This window comes from Rhinolophus sinicus, linkage group LG07, assembly GCF_036562045.2.
Source record: "Rhinolophus sinicus isolate RSC01 linkage group LG07, ASM3656204v1, whole genome shotgun sequence".
NCBI lineage: Eukaryota > Metazoa > Chordata > Mammalia > Chiroptera > Rhinolophidae > Rhinolophus > Rhinolophus sinicus.
In genome coordinates, this window is record NC_133757.1 from 106,153,553 (window position 1) to 106,175,789 (window position 22,237).

The 22,237-nt window shown below is 33.4% G+C and overlaps 1 protein-coding gene across 2 annotated transcripts in view; it reads left to right on the forward strand.

The window, feature by feature from the left end:
- LRBA (LPS responsive beige-like anchor protein) overlaps nt 1–22,237 on the forward strand; it is a 560,879-nt gene that overhangs the window by 55,121 nt on the left and 483,521 nt on the right. For both annotated transcript variants that reach the window (XM_019722880.2, XM_019722903.2), the window contains exons 3-14: nt 201–432; nt 655–755; nt 5,340–5,435; nt 9,888–10,009; nt 10,097–10,223; nt 10,905–11,024; nt 12,870–13,016; nt 14,876–15,073; nt 15,256–15,389; nt 17,071–17,179; nt 17,487–17,639; nt 21,945–22,113. In XM_019722880.2, coding sequence (XP_019578439.2) covers nt 201–432; nt 655–755; nt 5,340–5,435; nt 9,888–10,009; nt 10,097–10,223; nt 10,905–11,024; nt 12,870–13,016; nt 14,876–15,073; nt 15,256–15,389; nt 17,071–17,179; nt 17,487–17,639; nt 21,945–22,113 — 1,708 coding nt within the window. The remainder of the gene's footprint in view (nt 1–200; nt 433–654; nt 756–5,339; nt 5,436–9,887; nt 10,010–10,096; nt 10,224–10,904; nt 11,025–12,869; nt 13,017–14,875; nt 15,074–15,255; nt 15,390–17,070; nt 17,180–17,486; nt 17,640–21,944; nt 22,114–22,237) is intronic.

The following is a 22,237-nucleotide window of genomic DNA, read 5'->3' on the forward strand; positions in this document are numbered from 1 at the left end:
TGACTTTGTGCTATTTTAAAGATTTGAGATTTTTAGAGTTTTTTTTCTTTATTTTTTTTTAAGGCTCTTTTAATGTTATAGGGGATAGGGAAGAATGTGTGTGGGTAGTTATTGACAATCTAAAGCTTAGGCGCGTGCTCTAGTTGTATTGAAGAAGTGCTAATGCTTGTATTTTTTTTTTTTTTTTTTCCTTTTTGAAGTTGGTAGGAGGGCAGTTTGATTTGGAGATGAATTTCATTATCCAAGAAGGTGAGAGTATCATCTGCATGGTGGACCTCCTAGAAAAATGTGACATTACTTGCCAAGCGGAAGTCTGGAGCATGTTTACAGCCATTCTGAAGAAAAGTATCCGAAATCTTCAAGTCTGCACTGAAGTAGGCCTGGTTGAAAAAGTGCTTGGGAAAGTTGAAAAAGTTGACAACATGATAGCAGGTATGACTTTTTTCTATAGCACAATGAATGTGAAGAAACAAAGTATGATTCCTAACTACTGTATATTTCTTATTTAGTAATATTTATTTAAGAAATATTTGAGCATCTAACAGGTATTATACCTGGAACTTTAGTGTCCAAACTCTTAAGAAAGCACAGTATATTTTAATCCTATAAGAAGTCTAAGTAGCTTAATGATTTTATTGTTTTCTTTGTTTCCAGATCTTTTAGTTGACATGTTGGGAGTGCTGGCTAGCTATAATTTGACAGTTCGAGAACTAAAGCTATTCTTCAGTAAACTTCAAGGAGATAAAGGACAATGGGTAAAAAAATCCTAAATACTCTTTGGTATATGAAAGTATACAGAGGGATCAAATGTCAAATTGAGGGGAAGAGATGAACTAAAATACATTTAGAGCTATACAGATACTTTTGCCATGATCCGACACAGGGGTGGACTAAGAGCATTGGGTGTTGCAGGTACTTCGTTCCTTATTCAAGTGATTATTCTTCAATATACATTCAACATTTTTTGAGGAAAAGGGTAAGGCGAGAAAAAAGTGTTATATAGCAGCACCTAGCTTCTCTTTCTCTTGATCTGAGTAGTTTACCTGTGGCCCTTAAATGTCTGCAACCCTCTCAGTGAATGAAAGCTCTGCAGGTAATTGGATCCACCCTCCATACATGAAACTTAGTGGTCCTTTGCATGGATGGTAGTGGTGGTTAACTTATTTTGAACTCCAGTTGTTTTATCAAACTGTTTCTTTCTACCATGTAGCTGCTTACTCCCTAGAGGAATACTAGTGAATATTTTCTCTTATTTTTGTTTTCATATCTAAGCTTCTTTTAGTGTCCTTTAGAAATCATTGCCCATAGCAACTGCTCAGCGAGCTGATCCTTAGTTTAGCCGTGTGTAAGCATACTTACATTTGTGCTCTGCAATTATACACTCTCATATACTGTGTTAAAATGGTTAGACTCTTTAGCTTGTTTGTAATCAAACTCTGGTTCTCTGGCTGTTTTTAAGATTTTATCTCTGATTTTCAGGAATTTTATGTTTATTGGTATGGTTTTCCTTGTGTTTATCCTTCTTAGAGTTCTTGAATCTGTGGGTTTATAATATAATTTTAATCAAATTTGGAAACATTTTGGCCATTATTTCTTCAGGTATCATTTTTTTTGGTCCCTTCTTCCCTCCTGGGGACTCCAGTTACATTCACATTCGTCCTCTTGATAGTGTCCCATAGTCACTGAGATTTGTTTACCTTTCTTCCCAATCTTTTCTCTTTGTGCTTCATTTTAGACTGCTTTCTTTCTACACTTTTTACCATAACTTATCTTTTCTTCTGCAATGTGTTAACTCCATTCATCCATTAAAAATTTAACATTTTTTTATTTCTGTAAATTTCAGATATACTTCATTTCTGTTCATTTTTTTAAAAAATAACTTCCATTTTACCTCATTATGTTCATGTTTTCTTTTAAGTCTTTGGGAATAGTTAGCATATTTTAATAGTTGCTTTTAATGTTCTTGTCTATTAATTCTACCATCTCTGTTATTTTCTAGATCAGTTTTTCACCCATTGATTTTGCTTCCGCTTATAGGTCACATTTTCCTTCTTCTTATGCTAGTGATTTTAGACATAGTGATGTTAGATATAATGAGTGATTCCTTGTTTAGTGCTGGATTTTGTCATAGTCCTTTTAAGATTGTTAGACTGGTTTTGCAAGCAGATAAGTTACTTATGGATTACCGTTATCTTTCCAGGCTAGTTTTAAAGTGTTTTTTTTTTTTGGGGGGTGGTCAGGTCTAGTTTGGCTGATACTCTAGAGCTAGTTCAGCCTTATTCACACCTGACTTTTCTAGGGTCTCTATATGAGTGACCCTAAGTCTCAGACATGGGTTAAAAGGTAATATAAACTGGTCTTGCTGGTGCTTGGTAGGGTCTTAAATAATTCCTGGCTCTATGTTAGCTCTGGGAATTCTTTGACTTATAGCCATTAATACCTTGGCCTCACCTTGTTGAGTTTTAAAGCAGACGTGAACTGTTTGGTATTAAGCCTGAGAGTCATTGCACAGCTTCTTGTCTGCATAGCTCTTTCATCCGTAGTACTCTGTCCTGTACCTTCTAACTATCTCAGACGCCCATACTCCAGTTTTTACCTCATCAGCTCAATGAGACTTTGAAGTTGTATTTAGTTTCCCTGTCTGTGTGCAGTGCTAAAGAAATGACTCCAGGTAGAAAGTCTGGGTAACCTCATGGCTCATTTTATTTCCTTTCTGAAGGATCACAGTCCTGAGCTACCTTCTTTTCATGTCTGAAAACAGTTTTGGTTCATACATTTTGCCCAGTTTTATAGAGTTGGTAAGTTTAGGTCCTATTACTGTGTCGTGTCCAGAAGAGGACGTGTGTACTTCTTTGATTTTGGTTTTGAATTATATTCAGATAATTTGTTTATTCTGAATATATAATTAATACATTTTTGTTATTGGTGAATATAGGCAACCATAAGAAAACAGCAAAGGATATGATCATTGTTTACAGAGATAGAGATTCCCACAATCAAATAAACATAAAATCACTAATAATTAGAGACGTTCAAATTAAAACAATATTGGTATGTCAACGTTCCATTTATTAACATCAAGGATTATAAAGTTGGATAATTGGGGGGGAGGGTAACTTTAAATCTGTGTCTTGTTGGGTGGAAGGAACACCAGTTGAGCCAACCTGGAGAGTAGTCTAGCACCACTTAGTCACATAAATCATACCCATATCCAGTGACTTAGTAATTAGCTCCTGACTGCATATTTCAAGAAATTCTCACATAATTCTGTAAGGAAATACACGAGGATATTCACTGAAGCATATTTGTGATGGCATTGAATTGTTAACATGGGTGATTAGTGTTAGGAGAGTATATAGGTAATATAGATTGAATGCATAGAATTGATTATTACATGGCAGTTAGAGTCAATGCAGCGAGTAAGTTTGAATACATGGAAAAAGTGGGAAGAAAGTAAGAAAAAATGATGTATCTAATCTCACATTGTTTAAATAAGTACAATCACACAAAAACATTTTTGAAAGAATGCATATAAAAAGATTAAACACGTTAATGTAGTTGCTTATAGGATTAGGATAGGAAATAAAGGGAACAAATAATGAACTCTCAATGAAACAGCCTTGCTCAGACATTACATTTATTTAGCTTTTGCTGTCACTTCAGCGCAGTGAAAAATCCCTATATCTAAACCTCTGCCTTTCTGATGTGTATCAATGGGCATGAACATTTTTAAAGACTCTGAAACATGAGTAAATATTTTCTGAAAGGCTTTCCTAGTATGCAGTCCCTCAGCAGTGAGTGTGGAGGGAAAGTGCTTGTCCTAATGTCTTTTTGTTGTTGTTGATTGGTTTATAGAAAAGGAAATTTAGAGGAGTGATTTCTTTGGGTGGAAATGCTACAATAGTATATTTTTATTTTTGACAGCAGTTATTTTTTATTTTATTTTGGAATTTATTTAGAAAAATCAGTGTGATTATAGTTACTCGTTGTTACACGTTTATAATAAGCAGTGTGGCTAATTGAAAATTTCTTGATCACTTAAGAGTGAAGATTTCCACTTAATGTTTAGGTGAAAAATTGCCAAAGTCTTTTAGACAGTAACAACTTAGAATAGTTCCTACATAAGATGAAGGGAAGCCAGTGATTTCACTTGCAGTTTGACACTGTTTTGAACTTTTAACTTTTAACAAAGAGGAATGTACTATACTTTACCTTATTTACGTGTAAACTGATTAAAATGATAATATATATCTGATTGTCCTTTACCTTTTCCTTGTAAATGTAAATGAGCTTTTTTATTTTAGCTGTTGGTTGTTTAATGCATTACAGGAGGTTGTGGGTCAAAGAGGCATTAATCAAATAAATGTAATGTTACAACTTTTATACATGCTCTAATAGTAGGGGTATATTGTAGAATGAAATTTGATAGGGAGATTTGATCCAGTTTCAGAGGGCAGGAAAGACTGCCCTGAGGAAGTGACCATTAAGATGAGCTCTAAAGGATGGGTACGATTTGTTAAGAGGGGAGGGAAGTAGGCCTAGCTAGAACATTTTAAACACAAGGGAATAGCTTGTGTTCAGGCTCTGTTATGGGAAGACTACAGAGAAGGCATTGTTGATGCAGTACAGAGAGAAGGGGAGACTGAGATGCAAAAGAGGCTACCAGGTAGATAAAGTGTCTTGTAAGCTGTGTTAGCAGGTTTGATCTTTGTTTTAAGGGCAATAGGAAGCTACAGGACAGATAGAATAATATAAAGGTGAAAGTGTAGTGGTCAAATGCATGCTCTGGAGTCAGACTGAGTTCTGAGCCCATCCTGGCCACTTACTACCTGTGTCACCTTACACATGTTCCTCTGCCTCAAATTCCTCCTTTATAAAATGGGATAATAATAATCCCTGGTGTGGTTTTAAGGTTAAAATACTTTATTGTTTTTAAAGTATCCTTAAAGGTAAAACACAGTAAGCATTATTTATTTGTGAAATTAAAAAGTGTTTTGAAGAGGGGATGGGTGGTTGGTTGATTTACTTTCTAATTTTATTTACTTATTTTGTAAAAGATCATTTTTGCTGCAGTGTGAAGAGTTTCAAGTGTCAGACGATATTGGCTCATATTTACCGAACACCTCATATGTCTTACAGTATTACAAAAAAATGGCATAGAGTATGTTGCTTATTTCTTTAAGATAGTTGAAAATCACCTTTCTTTGGTTTTATATTTATTTTATATGCTTTTTAGTTTAGAGCATTATTTGGTTATTCTTGGTATGACTATGTTAAAAATAGGTGTTTTTGTCTTATGGTGAATAATACAGTTAATGAATTGTTGGTTACTTTTATAGCCTCCACATGCTGGGAAGTTGCTTACTGTGTTAAAGCATGTGCCTCAGAAGTATGGTCCTGATGCCTTTTTCAACTTTCCAGGAAAGAGCGCTGCAGTAAGTAAATCTTAACAGCGAAATTGCTTGGAGTTCTTTTTTCCTTTGCTTCCTCAAAGAACAGCCCTGTCAACAGCCTTGACAGGTTCTGTGTTAGGTGGAAACTTTGCACCACCTTACTCCTTACAGCAATTGTGCATGTTACTTTTTCCTAACAGTTTTAGAGGTGAAGAAATAGAGGCGCAAAGAAGTTACAAAAGCTGCCAGCTCACATCTTGGGGCAGCAGTAGAATGAGAACCCAATTCTTTTGAACATAGTCATATTGTTTTATGGATTTATCTCTGCATTCCAGATATTTGTGCGTAACACTTTGACTTTTATCTTTCTGCGCATCTTTATTTAACCTCATAGTTTCTTATTCCTGTTTCTATTACACCTGGAGTATAGAAGAAGAGTAGCTATTTAAACTTTCTAGGCAAGTTTTCCTGACTTGTGAGTTTGCATATTAATCAGTCTCAGTATTCTCAGTATTCAGTTAGCTGTTGATCAGTTTATAAGTAAGAAAGTTACGTATGGTAGTAACATCTGTAGTGTTTCAAAATATTATAGGAGGACATAATATTTATGTATATATCATATATATATCTATATATGATATATATATATATTGTACATATATATATGATATATATAATGTGTTTATGGAAGCTTTTTGACCTTCTCTTTATTAAGTTGGTCTGCCTGTTAGGAAACAAACATTTTGTTGAAGATATTTCAGCCTGTCCTTTTTCTGAGCTTTCCTTTTACTCACTTTTTACTTTGGTTCTCATAATACCTTATTTGCTTGTTAGACCCGATGTAGCCAGGGAATATCTGTAGAAAGAAGAGTGTTTTAAAAGGATTTTGATAAGTGAATGTTTTACACACAGTACACGGCTTTCTTTGGAAAGTTTTATTGCTCATGTTGTTGTTGTTTTTTCTCTTTGTATCTCCTTCATAAGCTTTTTAGATTTGAAGCTTTCCAGAATAATTTGACTCTATTGGAATTGAGCTTATCAATTGTCTGTAACATAAAAAAGCATTCTCATGAGATTAACCTTATTTGAATGCATATTATAATTTTATTATTTATAGTTCTTTGAGACTGTAATGTGTCCGTTCCACTTGCATGTATCTTGAAAGTAGGACTGTAAAGGTAAAACACTTTGGAAATTGCAGAGGATAGATGTTTTAAATATTCAATGATTCATTTCTTTCCTTAAACATAGTTTCTTATTTTTTAATTTTTTAAGAAATGAATTTTTTGGGGTGACATGGTTAGTAAAATTATATAGGTTTCAAGTTACATTTCTATAATACATCATCTATAAATCACATTGTGTGTTCACCACCCAGCGTCAGTTTTCCTTCCATCACCATATATTTGATTCCCTTTTACCCTCTTTTACCACCCCCCACCCCTTGCCCTCTGGTAACCACTAAACTGTTTTCTCTGTTTATGAGTTTTTTTGTCTTGTTCTACAATGGAATACTACTTGGCCATAAGAAAAGATGAAATACTGCCATTTGTGACAACATATATGGATCTTGAGATTCTTATGCTAAACAAAATAAGTCAGACAAAAAAAGTCAAGAACTATATGACTTCACTCTTATGTGGGATATAAAACTGAAAGCAACAAAGACAACAATGGAATAAACATAGTTTTTAAAGGGAAATTAAACTAATCATGGATTAATTATTTTTATAAAGCTTTTACATCTTCTCTCATTTCTTGGTGAAATATACACATATACACTCTGAATATGTATTCTTTTATTTTTTTTTCCCTTAATACAACTTTCGTTTTAAGTCAGCCTCTTGAAGTCTCAGTAGTGTTATTACATAAATTTGTCTCTGATGTTTTTCATGTTTTATGGAATATCTTATACAAATAAAAGAATATACGAGTAAGTATGTATATCATATATATACAGAAATGCATATGTAAGTTATAATAACAATAAAGCAAAAGCTTGTGTATGATCTTTTTAAAATTGTTTTATTGAGCTATGATTGACATATACCATACAATTCACTCATTTAGAGTGTACAGTTGAATGGTTCAGTGTTCACAGAGTTGTGCTACCATAATCACCATCAATTTTGGAACAATGTCATCACCTCCCAAATTCCCCCATTCCCCTTCCATTCATTAACAGTCATTCCCATTTCCCCCCAACCTCCCAGGCCTAGAAAACCACTGGTTTACTTTCTGTCTCTATGGATTTATCTATTCTGGACAATTCATACAAATGGAATCATACAATATCTGGCCTTTGTGATTGGTTTTGTCATTTAGCGTGTTGTTTTTTCATGGTCCATCCATGTTGTAGCATGTGTCAGTGCTTCATTCCATTTTAGGACGAATATTCTAATGTAAGAATATACCACATTTTGTTTAATAATTCATTAATTAGTGGTCATTTGAGTTGATTCCACTTTTTGGGAATGTTGCAATGGGTTTTGTGTACAAGTTTTTGTGTGTACATATGTCGTCATTTCTCTTGTGTGTGTGTACCTACGAGTGGAATTGCTGGGTTATATTGTCCATGTATAACCATGTATAACCTGTTTGTTTTCCAGAGCAGCTGTATCATTTTACTATCCCAGAAGCAATTTATGAGGGTTTTAATTTTCTCCACATGCTTGCGACACTTATTAATGTCTTTTTAAAAAATTATTATAGCCAGCATAGTGGGTGGAAGTAGTATCTCATTGTGGTTTTGATTTGCATTTCGTTAATGGTTAATGATGTTGAGCATCTTTTCATGTCATTATTGGCAATTTGCCTGTCTTGGGAGACATGTCTCCAGATATTTTGTCCATTTTAAAATTACATTTGTCTTTTTATTATTGAATTGTAAGAGTTCTTTATATATTTTGGATGCACGTTCCTTATCAGATACATGATTTGCAAATCCTTTTATTCTTTTGCCTTGTCTTTTCACTTTCTTGATGGTAGCCTTTAAAGCACAAAAATTTTAAATTTTAAAGATCAGTTCATATATGTATATATTTTGTTGTTGTTTGTACTTTTGGTGGCATAATTAAGGATTTTCCTAACCCCGGTATCATGAAGACTTACCCCTATTTTTTCTTGTAAGAGTATTATACATAGTTTTAGCATTTACATTCAGATTTATGATCCATTTGGGGTTAATTTTTGTATATGATGTAAGGAAGTGGTCAACTTCATCCTTCGCTTGTATAATAGATATCCAGTTATCTCATTTGAAATAGTGAATTTGAATAGTGAAAACATTGTTCTTTCCTCATTGACTTGTCTTGATACTCTTGAAAATCAATTGACCACAAATATAAGGTTTATTTCTGGGATTTCAATTCTATTCCATTGTTCTGTATCTCTATTCTTATGCCAATGCTATACAGTCTTCATTATACTAGCTTTGTGTTGTAGGTTTTGTATTTGGTAGTATGAGTCCTTCAACTTTGTTTTTCTTTTTCAAGATTATTTTTGGCTATCCTGGGTCCTTTGCATTACTATGATCTTTTAAATAAAATTTTAAATCAATTGGTAAAGTCATTTATACAGTGACTTCTGAATAAAATTGAAAAGTGTTACGAACTAGTCCTCTTTGGCTTTATATTTGCTGTTAAAAAATCACGTTCCAAGCTTTTCCCTTACCATTGTACTTCCAGGACTTTTTTTTCCAAGTCAAGTTGTTGTCGTTTCAATCTTAGTTGTGGAGGGTGCCATTCAGCTTCAAGTTGTTGTCCTTTCAGTCTTAGTTGTGGAGGGCGCAGCTCAGCTCCAGGTCCAGTTGCCATTGCTAGTTGCAGGGGGCGGAGCCCACCATTCCTTGCGGGACTCCAGGAATTGAACCTGCAACCTTATGGTTGAGAGGATGCACTCCAACCAACTGAGCCATCTGGGAGCTCAGCGGCAGCTCAGCTCATGGTGCTGTGTTCAATCTTAGTTGCAGGGGACGGAGCCCACCATCTCTTGAAGGACTCGAGGAGTTGAACCGGCAACCTTGTGGTTGAGAGCCCACTGGCCCATGTGGGAATCGAACCGGCAGCCCTCTCAGAGTTAGGAGCGTGGAGCTCCAACTGCCTGAGCCACCGGGCCGGCCCCTCCCTTACCTTTTACTTTCATTTCTTAGTCATCTTTCTGTATTCTATTACTTTAACATTTCAGCAACAAAGTTCCAATTTGATATTACCATGTATCTCTTTTAATTGGAATCTCTTTGATATGTTAATTGTAAGAAATAAAACAAATTAGTGTGTCCAGCAGGTCACATGGAATGTTTCTGTTGTTTAAATTAATATCATTACTGTGTATTTTGGAAAATTTAGAAATTATTAAAAGTATCTTCCAGATAAAGAGACTTCTAGATATTTTAATCATGACAGAATAATACATAGTGTTATAGAATCTCATTTTCATGATTTCAGTAATAAAGTTTTTCATGTGAGTCAGTAACTCAGAGTTTTTTCTCCTTAGGCTATTGCATTACCTCCCATAGCCAAATGGCCATACCAGAATGGTTTTACATTTCATACCTGGCTTAGAATGGATCCTGTAAATAACATCAATGTGGATAAGGATAAACCATATTTGTATTGGTATGTAGTTCTGTACCTTAATGTTACTTTCTTACTTTGAAAATGCAAAGAATATTTAAAAGTAAAACGAAAATCTATTCTTTATAGTTTCAGAACCAGCAAAGGTCTGGGTTACTCTGCTCACTTTGTTGGGGGTTGTTTGATTATAACGTCAATAAAATCAAAAGGAAAAGGCTTTCAGCACTGTGTGAAATTTGATTTCAAGCCACAAAAGGTATGTGATCTTACTGAGTTATAATTATATTAACAAGCTATATTAGGCTTCAGAATGCTTTATTTTAATGTCATTGACATAATATGTGGTAAATCAAAACTCTGTTTATACTGCTTCAGAAAATGAAGTATAAATCCCTGGATTATTGCTGACCTCTAATTTGGATAATAAAAAGAGTGGTATTCAGTTTAGAGAGTTCAAGGAAATACAAGGGGAAAATATCAATGGCAATTATTTTAGTACTGTTACTAGTAGTAGTAGTCGTAGTAATATGTGTTTTCTTTGGTACTTTAAAATTTGAGGATTAATAAATGGTTTATCAACAAAATGAGTATATGCACATGTATAGAGAGATGGGTGAATAGAAACAACTAATATGACAAAATATTGACAGTTGTGGAATCTAGGTGGCAGGAAAGAGGGTGTTTGTACTAAACTTTATAGTTTTTTGGGTTTATTAAAAAATTTTGTAATAAAACATTGGATGGAAAATAACTTCATGATTAAGTTCTTATCCATTGAATAAATATTGTTCCAGAGGTTGAATATTGAATTTAATAAAGGTAGTCATTTTTAATTGTAATTTATCATTTCATTTTTACTTGTTATCAGTGTGGTTGAGTTACTAACCACAGGATCATTCTCTCTCTCTCTCTCTTCAAACTATTTTTGCTTATTTAGTGGTATATGGTAACTATAGTGCACATTTATAACCGATGGAAGAACAGTGAGCTTCGATGTTATGTAAATGGTGAGCTGGCTTCCTATGGAGAGATAACATGGTTTGTCAACACCAGTGATGTAAGTAGTTTGAAAATGTTACAATGAAAAAGTTATTTTAAAATCATGAACTTTTCAAATAATAAAAATATATCTTACATTTAATACAAATTTTAGAATACCATAGTGGTGGGGTTTTGTAATCATAGTTTGGCTAGTATGTTAATGTATTCATAGAATAGAACTGCGTTAATGTCACATAAGATATTACTCAGTCCTTGTTATAAAATTATTCTGGATAGGGTAGAGATAAGGATTTGTTGGTAACTCTAGGTATATCTTGAAAGGGTATGTCATAGGTCTGTTAATCAAATTAAACTTGTAAACTTACAGGGTTCTGATCATTTTTATGACTGACTTACATGATGCATCCTTATAAATTTTGTATATAATTAGTTTGTATAGTTATCTATAGCTGATATAGGTTACTATGATAATGTTCTTAGGATTCAAAAAGAGTTCCATAGGTTAGGATTAAATTCAAATGTTCTTTTTTCCCTCTACTAATTACATTGTTTAATAGAAAATTTAAGAAAATGCAGATCAGGAAAATGAATGCAAACTGTATCACCCATTCACCATTAACTCCTGCTTTTATATCCTATGATATGTGTATTTACATATTGTGCAATGCTAACCTTAAGAGCTCAGGTTGTTATAACAGATAGACTTAGGTTTGAATATCGGCTCTGTCACTTACTGACTATATCTCCTTACCTGATCTATTAGACCTAAGTTTTCTCCACCTAAATATGAGTATAAAATAGTACCTATCAGAGAAGTTTAATGTGATAATTAAATTAGATACTGTTCACAAATCCATTGGGGGAGTGCTCAAAAACTATTCTCATAATTGGATTATTTTAACCTGTTATTCCTTCCTTTATTGAGTGCTTCTTGTATTCTAGCTATTGTAATAAATACCTTTATTTTCCAAAAGACCCAACCTTGCAAGATAAATACTATTATAATCTCCATTTTCCCTGATGAGACTGAAGTACAGACATTTTAGTAACTTGGCAAGATCAGCATCTCTGAAGCCCTGATTTGACCTAGGTGGTTTGTCTTCAGAACCCAAGTGTTAACAGCTTTTCTGTATTCCCCAATGTTAATACATACATAGTTTTCAACTTTCTGATGGTTTCGAGGTATAAAATGATACTTTCAAAGAGATATGAAGAACTTTACTTCTTTCCCTTTTTGTTGTACACATGGATTTTTAAAATGTGATCTTTGCAACCTGGATGTTGTTAATAGGATTTTTTTTTTTTAATTATGTTATAAGAAAAAACATAGACCTGCCTTTCAGGATTTACACATTCCTTTTGAGGGATTTAATCTACTCCCATGACTTCACTCATTATCAATATCTTGATGCCTGCAAAAACCTGTCTTTACAGTTTTAACTTCTCACCAAACTTACGAACCCTGTTGGCAATTCCTTCTCCATCCACATTAGCTCCATCCATATTAACTCACAGAGAAGAGAGAGTCATTTAGGTCCTAAACTTAACTCATGGTTTTTCTCCTTGCTCCAAAGCCTGCTCTTGTATCTGGTTCTTGCGTTGCTCAATTATAAACTTGCAGATTTCATAATGATTTCTCTGATTCCCTTTCCTATGTTCACTTTGTCATTAAGTTTTGTTTATTGTACTATGGAAAACATGTCTTATTTCCTTTTCTGTGATGTCTTTCTTGATCTCTACACCAGATGAGAGTGAATGAAATGTCATGTTAAATGAATTATTTTAATCTATTCAGATTATAGTTTAGAATGGACAAAACATTTATACCAAAAATAGGTTGTCATTTCTGGAGGAGATATTTTTTCTTTTTTTCTCTAATAAAATCTGTTTTCTTTCACAGACCTTTGACAAATGTTTCCTGGGCTCATCAGAAACAGCAGATGCTAACAGAGTATTCTGTGGTCAGATGACTGCAGTTTACCTTTTTAGTGAAGCTCTTAACGCAGCTCAGATTTTTGCTATTTATCAGTTGGGCTTGGGATACAAGGTACTTTACTTGCTGTTCACTGCTTAACCTGTGTTAGTTGAGCTTGATTTAAAGGTGGGTGATGCATGGGGCAACTTACCTTGAGTTACCAACTGAATGTCATAGTAACCAGGGGCACTACCGTGAAGTCATAGGAGTCCAGATGGTACTTTAACTTCAAAGGGGAAACGTAGTGTACTTGTCATATGTGGGGCACTAGGTTAAGTTTCAACTTTGGTTCATGCTGCATTTCTTTCGAGGATGTCGTACCATGTTTCCCCGAAAATAAGACCTAGCCGGACAATCAGCTCTAATGTCTCTTTTGGAGCAAAAATTAATATAAGACCCGGTCTTATTTTACTATAAAACCCGGTCTTATATAATATAATATGATATGATATAATATAATATCCAGTCTTGTTTTACTATAAGACCGGGTTTTATATAATACAGTATGATGTGATATAATATAACATATAATATAATACTGGGTTTTATATTAATTTTTGCTCCAGAAGATGCATTAGAGTTGACTGTCCAGCTAAGTCTTATTTTCGGGAAACTATTATCGGGAAACTGTGTATCTTTGCACAGCTAATTTTTCAATAGTTGCTGTGATAGAAAGCAATAACATGTGGAAATGAATGTGAAACAGGAAGAAATGAAGATGAGGCATGAAATTCTATTCCAGAGTTGGAGAAGTTCTATAGTGCCCAAGATGCATAGACACCCTATTAATAAGTAATTTTGCTAATATAATAATGAAGGAAACAAATGTGTTATTTTTCTTTCAACCTGTGCTTTGTTTGGATCAAACTACCTGATAAACAGAAGTGTTCAATATTTATTTTGGTCTAGAGCACCATAAAAATTTACTGAGAAGCTACGAGTGTCATGAATCAAGAAAACTTGGGAACCTTTAGGTTAAGTTGTTAGGCTATATTGGTTTCAGGGAGAGAAAACAATGTCTGCTGTGTTCCTTTGAAAACAAATCAACTTTATTGAGTTGATTTACAGTCAACTCAAATTATAATTCATCAATAAAGTATACACATATAAAATTACCATATGATTGAGCAATCTTCTGTGTATATATCCAAAATAATTGGAAGCAGGATCTGAAAAATATTTGTGTACCCATGTTCATTGTAGCATTATTTATAATAGCCGAGAGGTTGAAGCAACCTAATTGTCCATGGATGGATGAATAAAGAAAGTGTGGTATATACATGGAATATTACTCAGCTTTAAAAAAGAAGGAAATTCTGTTACATGCTGTAAGAAGGGTGAATCTTAAGGACATTATGCTAGTCACAAAAAGACAAATACTCTGTGATTCCACTTAAATGAGTTATGTAAAGTAGTCAAACTCATAGGATCGGAAAGTAGAATGGTGGTTGGCAGGGAACGGGAGGAGGTGGAAATGAGATGTTGGATGGGTATAGAGTTTCAGTTTTGCAAGATGTAAAAAGTTCTAGAGATATGTTGTACAGCAGTATGCATATAGTAGTTAACACCACTGTACTGTACACTTAAAAATATTTAAGAGGGTAAGTTTTATGTGCTTTTTACCACAATTTTTAAATAACAATAAAGACAAAATAAAGTGAAAAAAAGGGACAAACTACGTTCTAAGTTTTACATTTTGTTAAATGCAGAGTTTTAATGTTAAGTTTAAGTTGACTTGTTTCCCATTATATCCTTAAAATGAATTCATTTTACTTCAGAAGTAATGGAATGTGCAGGGCTCCTCCTGTTTGATAGTGTTAGGAAAGTGATCAGTGGTATGTCTCCTTACATTTTTGTTATCTGTGGTGATTTGTATCTAGATTTTCTTTTTGTGGTATACCATATTTAACTGCTCTACTTTTTATTCTTAGGGTACATTTAAATTCAAAGCAGAAAGTGACCTGTTCCTTGCTGAGCATCACAAACTTTTATTGTATGATGGCAAACTGTCTAGTGCCATTGCATTCACATACAATCCACGCGCTACAGATGCCCAGCTCTGTCTTGAATCATCCCCTAAGGACAACCCTTCAATTTTTGTTCATTCTCCACATGCACTCATGCTTCAGGTACTAACTAGACTCTTTTAATAATATTTTTAATGGTGGGTTTTGCTGTATTACTGATGTATATTTGGTAACTTCTGTTAAACACATGCAATGTAACATTTTATTGTTCCTGTTATGCTTTATTTTGGATTGTTTTGGAAAATAAATCATTGGAATTTTCACTGTGTCTTCTGTTTTATAAGGATGTGAAGGCAGTTTTAACACATTCTATCCAAAGTGCTATGCATTCAATTGGAGGAGTACAAGTGCTGTTTCCGCTTTTTGCACAGTTAGATTATCGGCAATACTTATCTGATGAGGTTGACTTGACTATTTGGTAAGTGCCTTTGTTTTTTTCTTTAATTTGACGTGAGTTACTTTCATCACTGTTGAGCTGCACAATATTTTTTTTCCTTTTAAATTTGTAGGGTTAAAGGAGAGAATATAAAGAAATTTGTGAACTATGCTATCACAAATCCATGTATTATTTTAAATTCTTTGTCAGTAGGAAATATGGAAGCTCTAAACAATAGTTTTTTAATTGTTAGAAATAGTGATAATGGATTTATGAGAAATGAATACATTTTTGTCTCACAGTCTAATTAAAAGCTTTTAAAATTGTTTTTGGCAGTGATTTATTACAGGAATTTAGCTCGTCATACTTATTAATTGCATTGAAATCTAAAACTTTTGATGATATGTAATAGGTGATTTAATCGTTTTTATTATATTGTATATTTGGCATATTTGTCTCCTCTGTTTTAGTGTTGAGTCTAAGTAAGGCAGAGACTTATGAATTCTAGGATGTTATAAAACTTTTGAGATGATTTATAAATTAATTTTTCATGGCTGTATATTCTGGTAAAACAATGGTAAAAATAATTATATTTAATTTTGATTTGAGTAAAGGAGTTTTCCATTCTCCCTTTTGAAAAATCTTTCTCTGATTTATGCTTTTATACATAACTTGTTATCTACTACCAATGTATATATGTAATACATATTAATGACATAATAATTTTCTCCAGATTACTGTTAGGCAACAGCATGACTTTTTTTTTTTTCCCCCCAAGGAATGAAGTATCAAAGCTAGTGTTTATTGACTACATTTAAAAAAAATTAAAATTATCCTTGGCATATTACATTTTTTTTTGTTTGTTTTTGTTCCACATCCTGGTCTAAAATCTTTGTTATGGGGCATAGTTATTTTTTACTTGGTTATTTATTTGTTTTTAACTTTTACACATCTTTATTGGAATTGCTGACAGTTAAGAAAGCAGTTTTGTGGAGGATGCTGACATAGTCATTTTTCTCTTTTTTTGTGGGAATCTTTGAGAGTCTTTGAGGAGATAACAGCTGACCTTATTTTATTTCATTTCGGGTCCCTCTAAAAGTTATGAGGATAGGAAGAGCGTGGCTCTTTAATTTTCAAAGTCTTCTTGACTGACTATTGAATTATGATTTTTCTATTGGAGTAATGAACAGAATTCATAACTTAGTGTTTGAGGACTAAGTTTGTCTTCAACTGTAGTTTCTTGTCTTCCCTTTTGTGAATGCTCTTCTCCATTCAAAGCTGGCCAGTCTGGAATCCTAACATTGAGGATTTCTACCTTAGTCTGTTCGCTCCAAATATCTTGCCCCTCTAACCCTCCAAAATTGAATATACTTACTGATTTAAGTTAGATCCATTCTTTAAGGGCTTTATATACTTATGTTAGCTATCTTATTACTTGTTTTTGGACATTGCTAATTTTTCTCTGTTTTGTGCATATTTGTCATATCGTTTCTAAGTAATTCACTTATCCATGTTTTTGATAAAGTATATGGCCAATTTTGAGTAAATCCTAATCTTACATTAAAATTCTAGTCCTGAAATAATGTTGGAGGTAATTTTAGTGGAACGTCAATTTCCTTGAAATAGAGAACTTTTTATTAAGATAAATGATAGATGACATCTATCTCACTTGTTTTTTAATACAATATGTTTTTTCAAACCATAGCCTTTTTTCTTATTGCAGTTCAACTCTGCTGGCTTTTATCATGGAACTGTTGCGGAACTCAATTGCTATGCAGGAGCAGATGCTTGCCTGCAAGGGCTTTTTGGTAATAGGATATAGTCTTGAGAAGGTAAAAGTATGCAGTACTTTCCACATTTTTGATTCTTTATCTGCAGGCCATGGACTTGGTCTCCTAAGTGGTCGAGATAGTCTGTCTGCAAGTGTCGCATGGTCATGTAAAATTAGCTAAATTAAAATAATCTTTTGTTGTTTTACCTTGCCCCCATTGCTGTATTAGAGAACTATGGTACTCAGTCTCCTGGCATATTTAACTTTGAGTATAGTTTATGGGCCAACTATTTTCTGACATTGTTCATCTTTACTTTACTTACCTGGCCTTGTGTTGTACGTGACCTTTGAAATACTTTTCTTCACAGTCTTCCAAATCCCATGTCAGCAGAGCAGTGCTTGAACTTTGCCTTGCATTTGCAAAATATCTGAGTAATCTGCAGAATGGGATGCCTCTGCTCAAGCAGTTGTGTGATCACATTCTTCTTAACCCAGCTATATGGATTCATACCCCAGCCAAGGTAAAAATACATTCATTTTGTTTTATTATCTTTACCAAGGTTTTGTACTTCAGTGATAATATGAGGATTTTCTTTTATCCTTAGATGTGCTTTTATGTAAGATTTCAGTGGATTGCATTTTTTGACTAAGCATATTTCTTTTTTTAGGTAAATTTGCAAGTCAGTATATCTTTTTTTGTAAAGCAATACCAGTATTTTTAAAAAACAGCTATAGTCTTTATTTTCGGTTATGTCAAATAAAATTTTGTTTCAGAGAGACTTTGATTCACTAAATGTAAATCAAAGTTGGACAGTTTCAATATAAATATAATGTTTTCTATAACTGTAGTTCTGTTCTATTGCAAATATATGTATGTATGTATGTGTATATATTTTTATTCCTTAACTCACTGTGCTCTCTCCCTCTCTTTGCACACATATCCCTACCAACATGATGAATTACTGAGTTTAATTCTTATAGAACCTCCTGGAATGTTACCTTTTCTTAAAGATTTCTATGATATACTGGTCTCATTTAATCATTTAAATTTCACATTAATTCACATTATTGAGTACAATTATATTTGCACACTATTACTATAACAAGAAACCAATTAATTCTAAGTGAACATAGGTGAGTTTATGACAAAGTACATAAATAAAACCTTTGATAAATCCTAATGTATTTAATTGTCAAAAAATATTAATAGTGGTAGTGTTAAGCAGAACTTGAAGCAGTAATTTTTATAAAATTGCATAATTGCATCTTTCTTATCTGCAGTTTTTGTTAGAAGATGTGTTATTTCAAACCCATTCATTTCCTCTCCCGTTCCTCTGTCCCTTTTGGTCCACTTGCAATGTCTATCATTGTTTAAGTTAGAATAGCACATACTTATTTTAGTTGTCAGAAAAAAATGTCTGCAGACTTTTTTGCTTTTCTAGAGTCATAGTATCTTATTTTCAGCTGGAGTTTTCAAATGTTAAAGAGAAAAACAGCTGCTGACTCTGATTGCCATTTGGAAATAATCAAAGGAGGCAGCTGGAAGTTGCAGCTTTTATCTCCGGGTTAAAATTTGACCTCTTTTTCCTCTATGACCCTCAGTCTTATATCTTTTCAATGATTGTTTCAAGTTACTTTTTAAACCTTTTAGTAGACACTTCTTTGTCTTACTAAACAGTATATTTGTAAGGCTTTGGGTCTCTTTTGATGTGGTCAAAAAGCCTCTTATTAATATTTGGTTGTAGGGAAATGTTTTTATAATTGTATTATATCATTTCCTTAAGTTCCTAGTATTATTACCCTTTATTTCTTACCTTTTCCTTGTTAATAATTTTCTTTAATTTCCTGTTTAGAATTTGCAGTTGATTTGGTAATGTTAAACTTTCCGTCTGTTTTAGCCATCTGCTTTGTGTATCCATGAGGAGTTATATCTACTTTTAGTTTATTATAAAGGTAGTTATAACAAAGGGCAGATCCAAAGTTTGTTCGACTTGAAGGTCATACAATTTGGGAGAGGGAGGAGCTTTTTAAGAAAAAGAATATGACATAATGTATACCAAATTAGGTTTAGGGTGTTGGAAGGAACCCTGATAGAAGAGTGGGCGTAAAGTACAAGCTTTATTATCTTCATGGTAAACTAACTTCTAGTTACGGACCTTGGGAGTATGGAGGTATGAATCACCCTTTGCTTTGGAAAAGGGTGCTCACAGTGATTTATAATGTCCAGTTATGTTTGATCTGCTCAGAGACAGTCTTATGAACTCACAAGAGAGAAGAATTTCCTTGTGTACAAGTAGTCTTTTATTTGTTGAGTGGCAACTTTATGCTAGGTGTATGGATACAGTGTTGAACAAGACAGAGCTAATTCCTGCCTCAAAGAATTTAGGCTTGAGGCCTCTGTTCTTATGTCAGTATGTTGCTATTAAATCCTATCCAGTTTTCCATTATTTTTATTTATCAACTTTTGGCCAGAATTACTGTATGTTTTTAACATATCACTCTCAGGAAGTCATTTCTTAGCCTCCAAACTTTTAATGGTTTCCCATTGTTTTCAGTATAAAGTAGTCCGTTTTCTAGCATTAAGTTTTCATGCCAATTCTCATTTCTAGGCTTTCTATCTTAAAAGCTCGGTTATCCTCAATGGCTAGAATGGTACCAAAATGTTAACCTAGAGCAGTGTTTTCAATCTTGGCTGTCAATAGAATTAGGAGAGTCTTTTTTTTTTTTTTTTTTTAAAGTAAAACAGAATCCCATCCTCTTTACCCTAGATTCTGATTTAATTGGTGTGGAACAAGTATTAGTGCTTTTGAAAAAAATGTTTTTCAGGTATTTTAATGCACAGTCAAGACTGAGAACCATTTTTCTAGATGTAGGGAAACCTTTTGTATCATTTACCATTATTTTGTTAGAAATTTCCTATTTCTACCTATCTTACTACTCATCTTCAAAGCTACCTTAATACCTACTTTATTACTGAGGATTTTCTTGACTATTTTAGTTTATCTTATAATAATTTCTCTGGCTTCTGAGTTCATAGTACTTAATATATTTGCCACTGATAATTAATTACATATCGCCACCTGACCTTTCTTTGTTTCTGTACGTGTCTTTATTACCTTTGGCTTTTCATTTAAATTTGTGTGTATTTTTTATCTTAACTGGGATTCAGCTACTGAAGTTCAGTGTGTATGCCATTGTATTTCCATTATACAGTGCTATGCATATAGATGGATATAAATATTTTCTGGTTGACTGAAATAGCATAGTTAAGAATTCGAACCATGTCATAGAAAGTGTCATATAGCCTTAAGGACAAGTAAACTTGGCCTAACCATTTGAACAGCAGTAGCTGTTATCTTTAGCAAGTCAGTGGATTATAGTGTATATATAATTTTCTAAATATCATGTTTCCCCGAAAATAAGACCTAGCTGGACAATCAGCTCTAATGCGTCTTTTGAAGCAAAAATTAATATAAGACCTGGTATTATGTTATATCTGGTATTATATTATATTATACCCCGTCTTATAGTAAAATAAGACCAGGTCGTATATTAATTTTTGCTCCAAAAGATGCATTAGAGCTGATTGTCTGGCTAGGTCTTATTTTTGGGGAAACACGGTAATCATCTTCTAAGCCTCAATTTTAAGTGGTTCAGAATCTGCCACTCTTTACCATTATGGTTACTGATTGCCTGTCTAGTTCATTTAGCCTTAATTGTGTATTGATTGGGCTTCTGGATGATAGGTACCTGATTTTCTCTTTCTAAAGAAATCACTGGGTATCTTGAAAGGATGAAAATCAAAGTGCCCTCAAAATGCAGGGAAGGTAAATCAAATTCCCTCAAAATATGGGGAAGAAGTAGTTTGGACTTTGGCTACATGGAGAGTATACATGCCCTATTTAAAGTTATTCAGTTTATGAAGTGTATCCACTAGCAGTGAAATGAAAAATTCTTGATTTCGACCTGAGAGTAGGGAAAAGCAGTCCTTACGTTGGGCTGTATAAGTACTAGAGTACATAGTTGGTGATGAGCTTTAGAGCCAAAATTTCACTGACGTTTTGTGTTAAGATTAAATGTGCAGCGGCACCATTTACATCTTCTTTTTCTTACATATTAAGAGATTATGTTTTGAAGTTAATATGTTCTCATGTGTTTTTTTAGACTATGTATTTAGAAGTAAGACTCGTAGAATCCTTCCCTAACTTGGGCCCAGAGATGATAAACATGTTCAGAAACTGCAATGTCATGATTACATTCTTTGTAGTAATGAGCAATTATAACAGAATTCTAGTTTTCTATTAAGTATTTCTTAAGATGGACTTTACATGTTTTTCTGTGGTTTTGTTTCTTTTAACTTATTTCTACTTGTTTCCTTTGAGCTATTCCTACTTCTTTTTTCTTTCAAGTTATTCTAGCTTCTAATTTTCTCCAAGACAAAGAAAATCTATACATTATTAAAACAACTATGTATAGTATAAGTACCATAGTAAGTTTATTATAAAGAAGTTACACATGCTCATGAGTAATTGCTGATTGCAAAATCAGAATCAAACAGTTTTTTTCATAGAATAGTGCTGCGAAAATTGGATATATTTGGGGGTGTTTATAACGGTACTGTAAAAGAAGAATTTATCTGGTTTAGTTTTATAGGGAGTGTGTATCTTTGTGTGATATGTGTTATCTGTTATCACGGATGCTATTATCAAGCTTAGCATTTTAATTTTGGGAACAACTATGGTTTAAGTCAGCCTGGAGTTATTACTGCAAATGGATAAAATGCTAGTCTATTTCTTTGATTTAACCTTTTCATTTTGATTCTTTAGGTCCAGTTGACACTCTATACTTACCTGTCCACTGAGTTCATTGGTACTGTGAACATATATAATGCCATTCGGAGAGTTGGCACAGTGCTTCTCATCATGCATACGCTGAAATTCTACTACTGGGCAGTAAACCCTCAGGATCGAAGTGGCATCACCCCCAAAGGATTAGGTATGCCATCTCTTTTCATATATCATGTTATATGTTGGCGAATCAGGATTTCTTATTGTTTGTTTGTTTTAACCAGTCTTGTTAGAGTATTCTGGAAGTTTTTCTAAATCTCCTCATGGCAAAA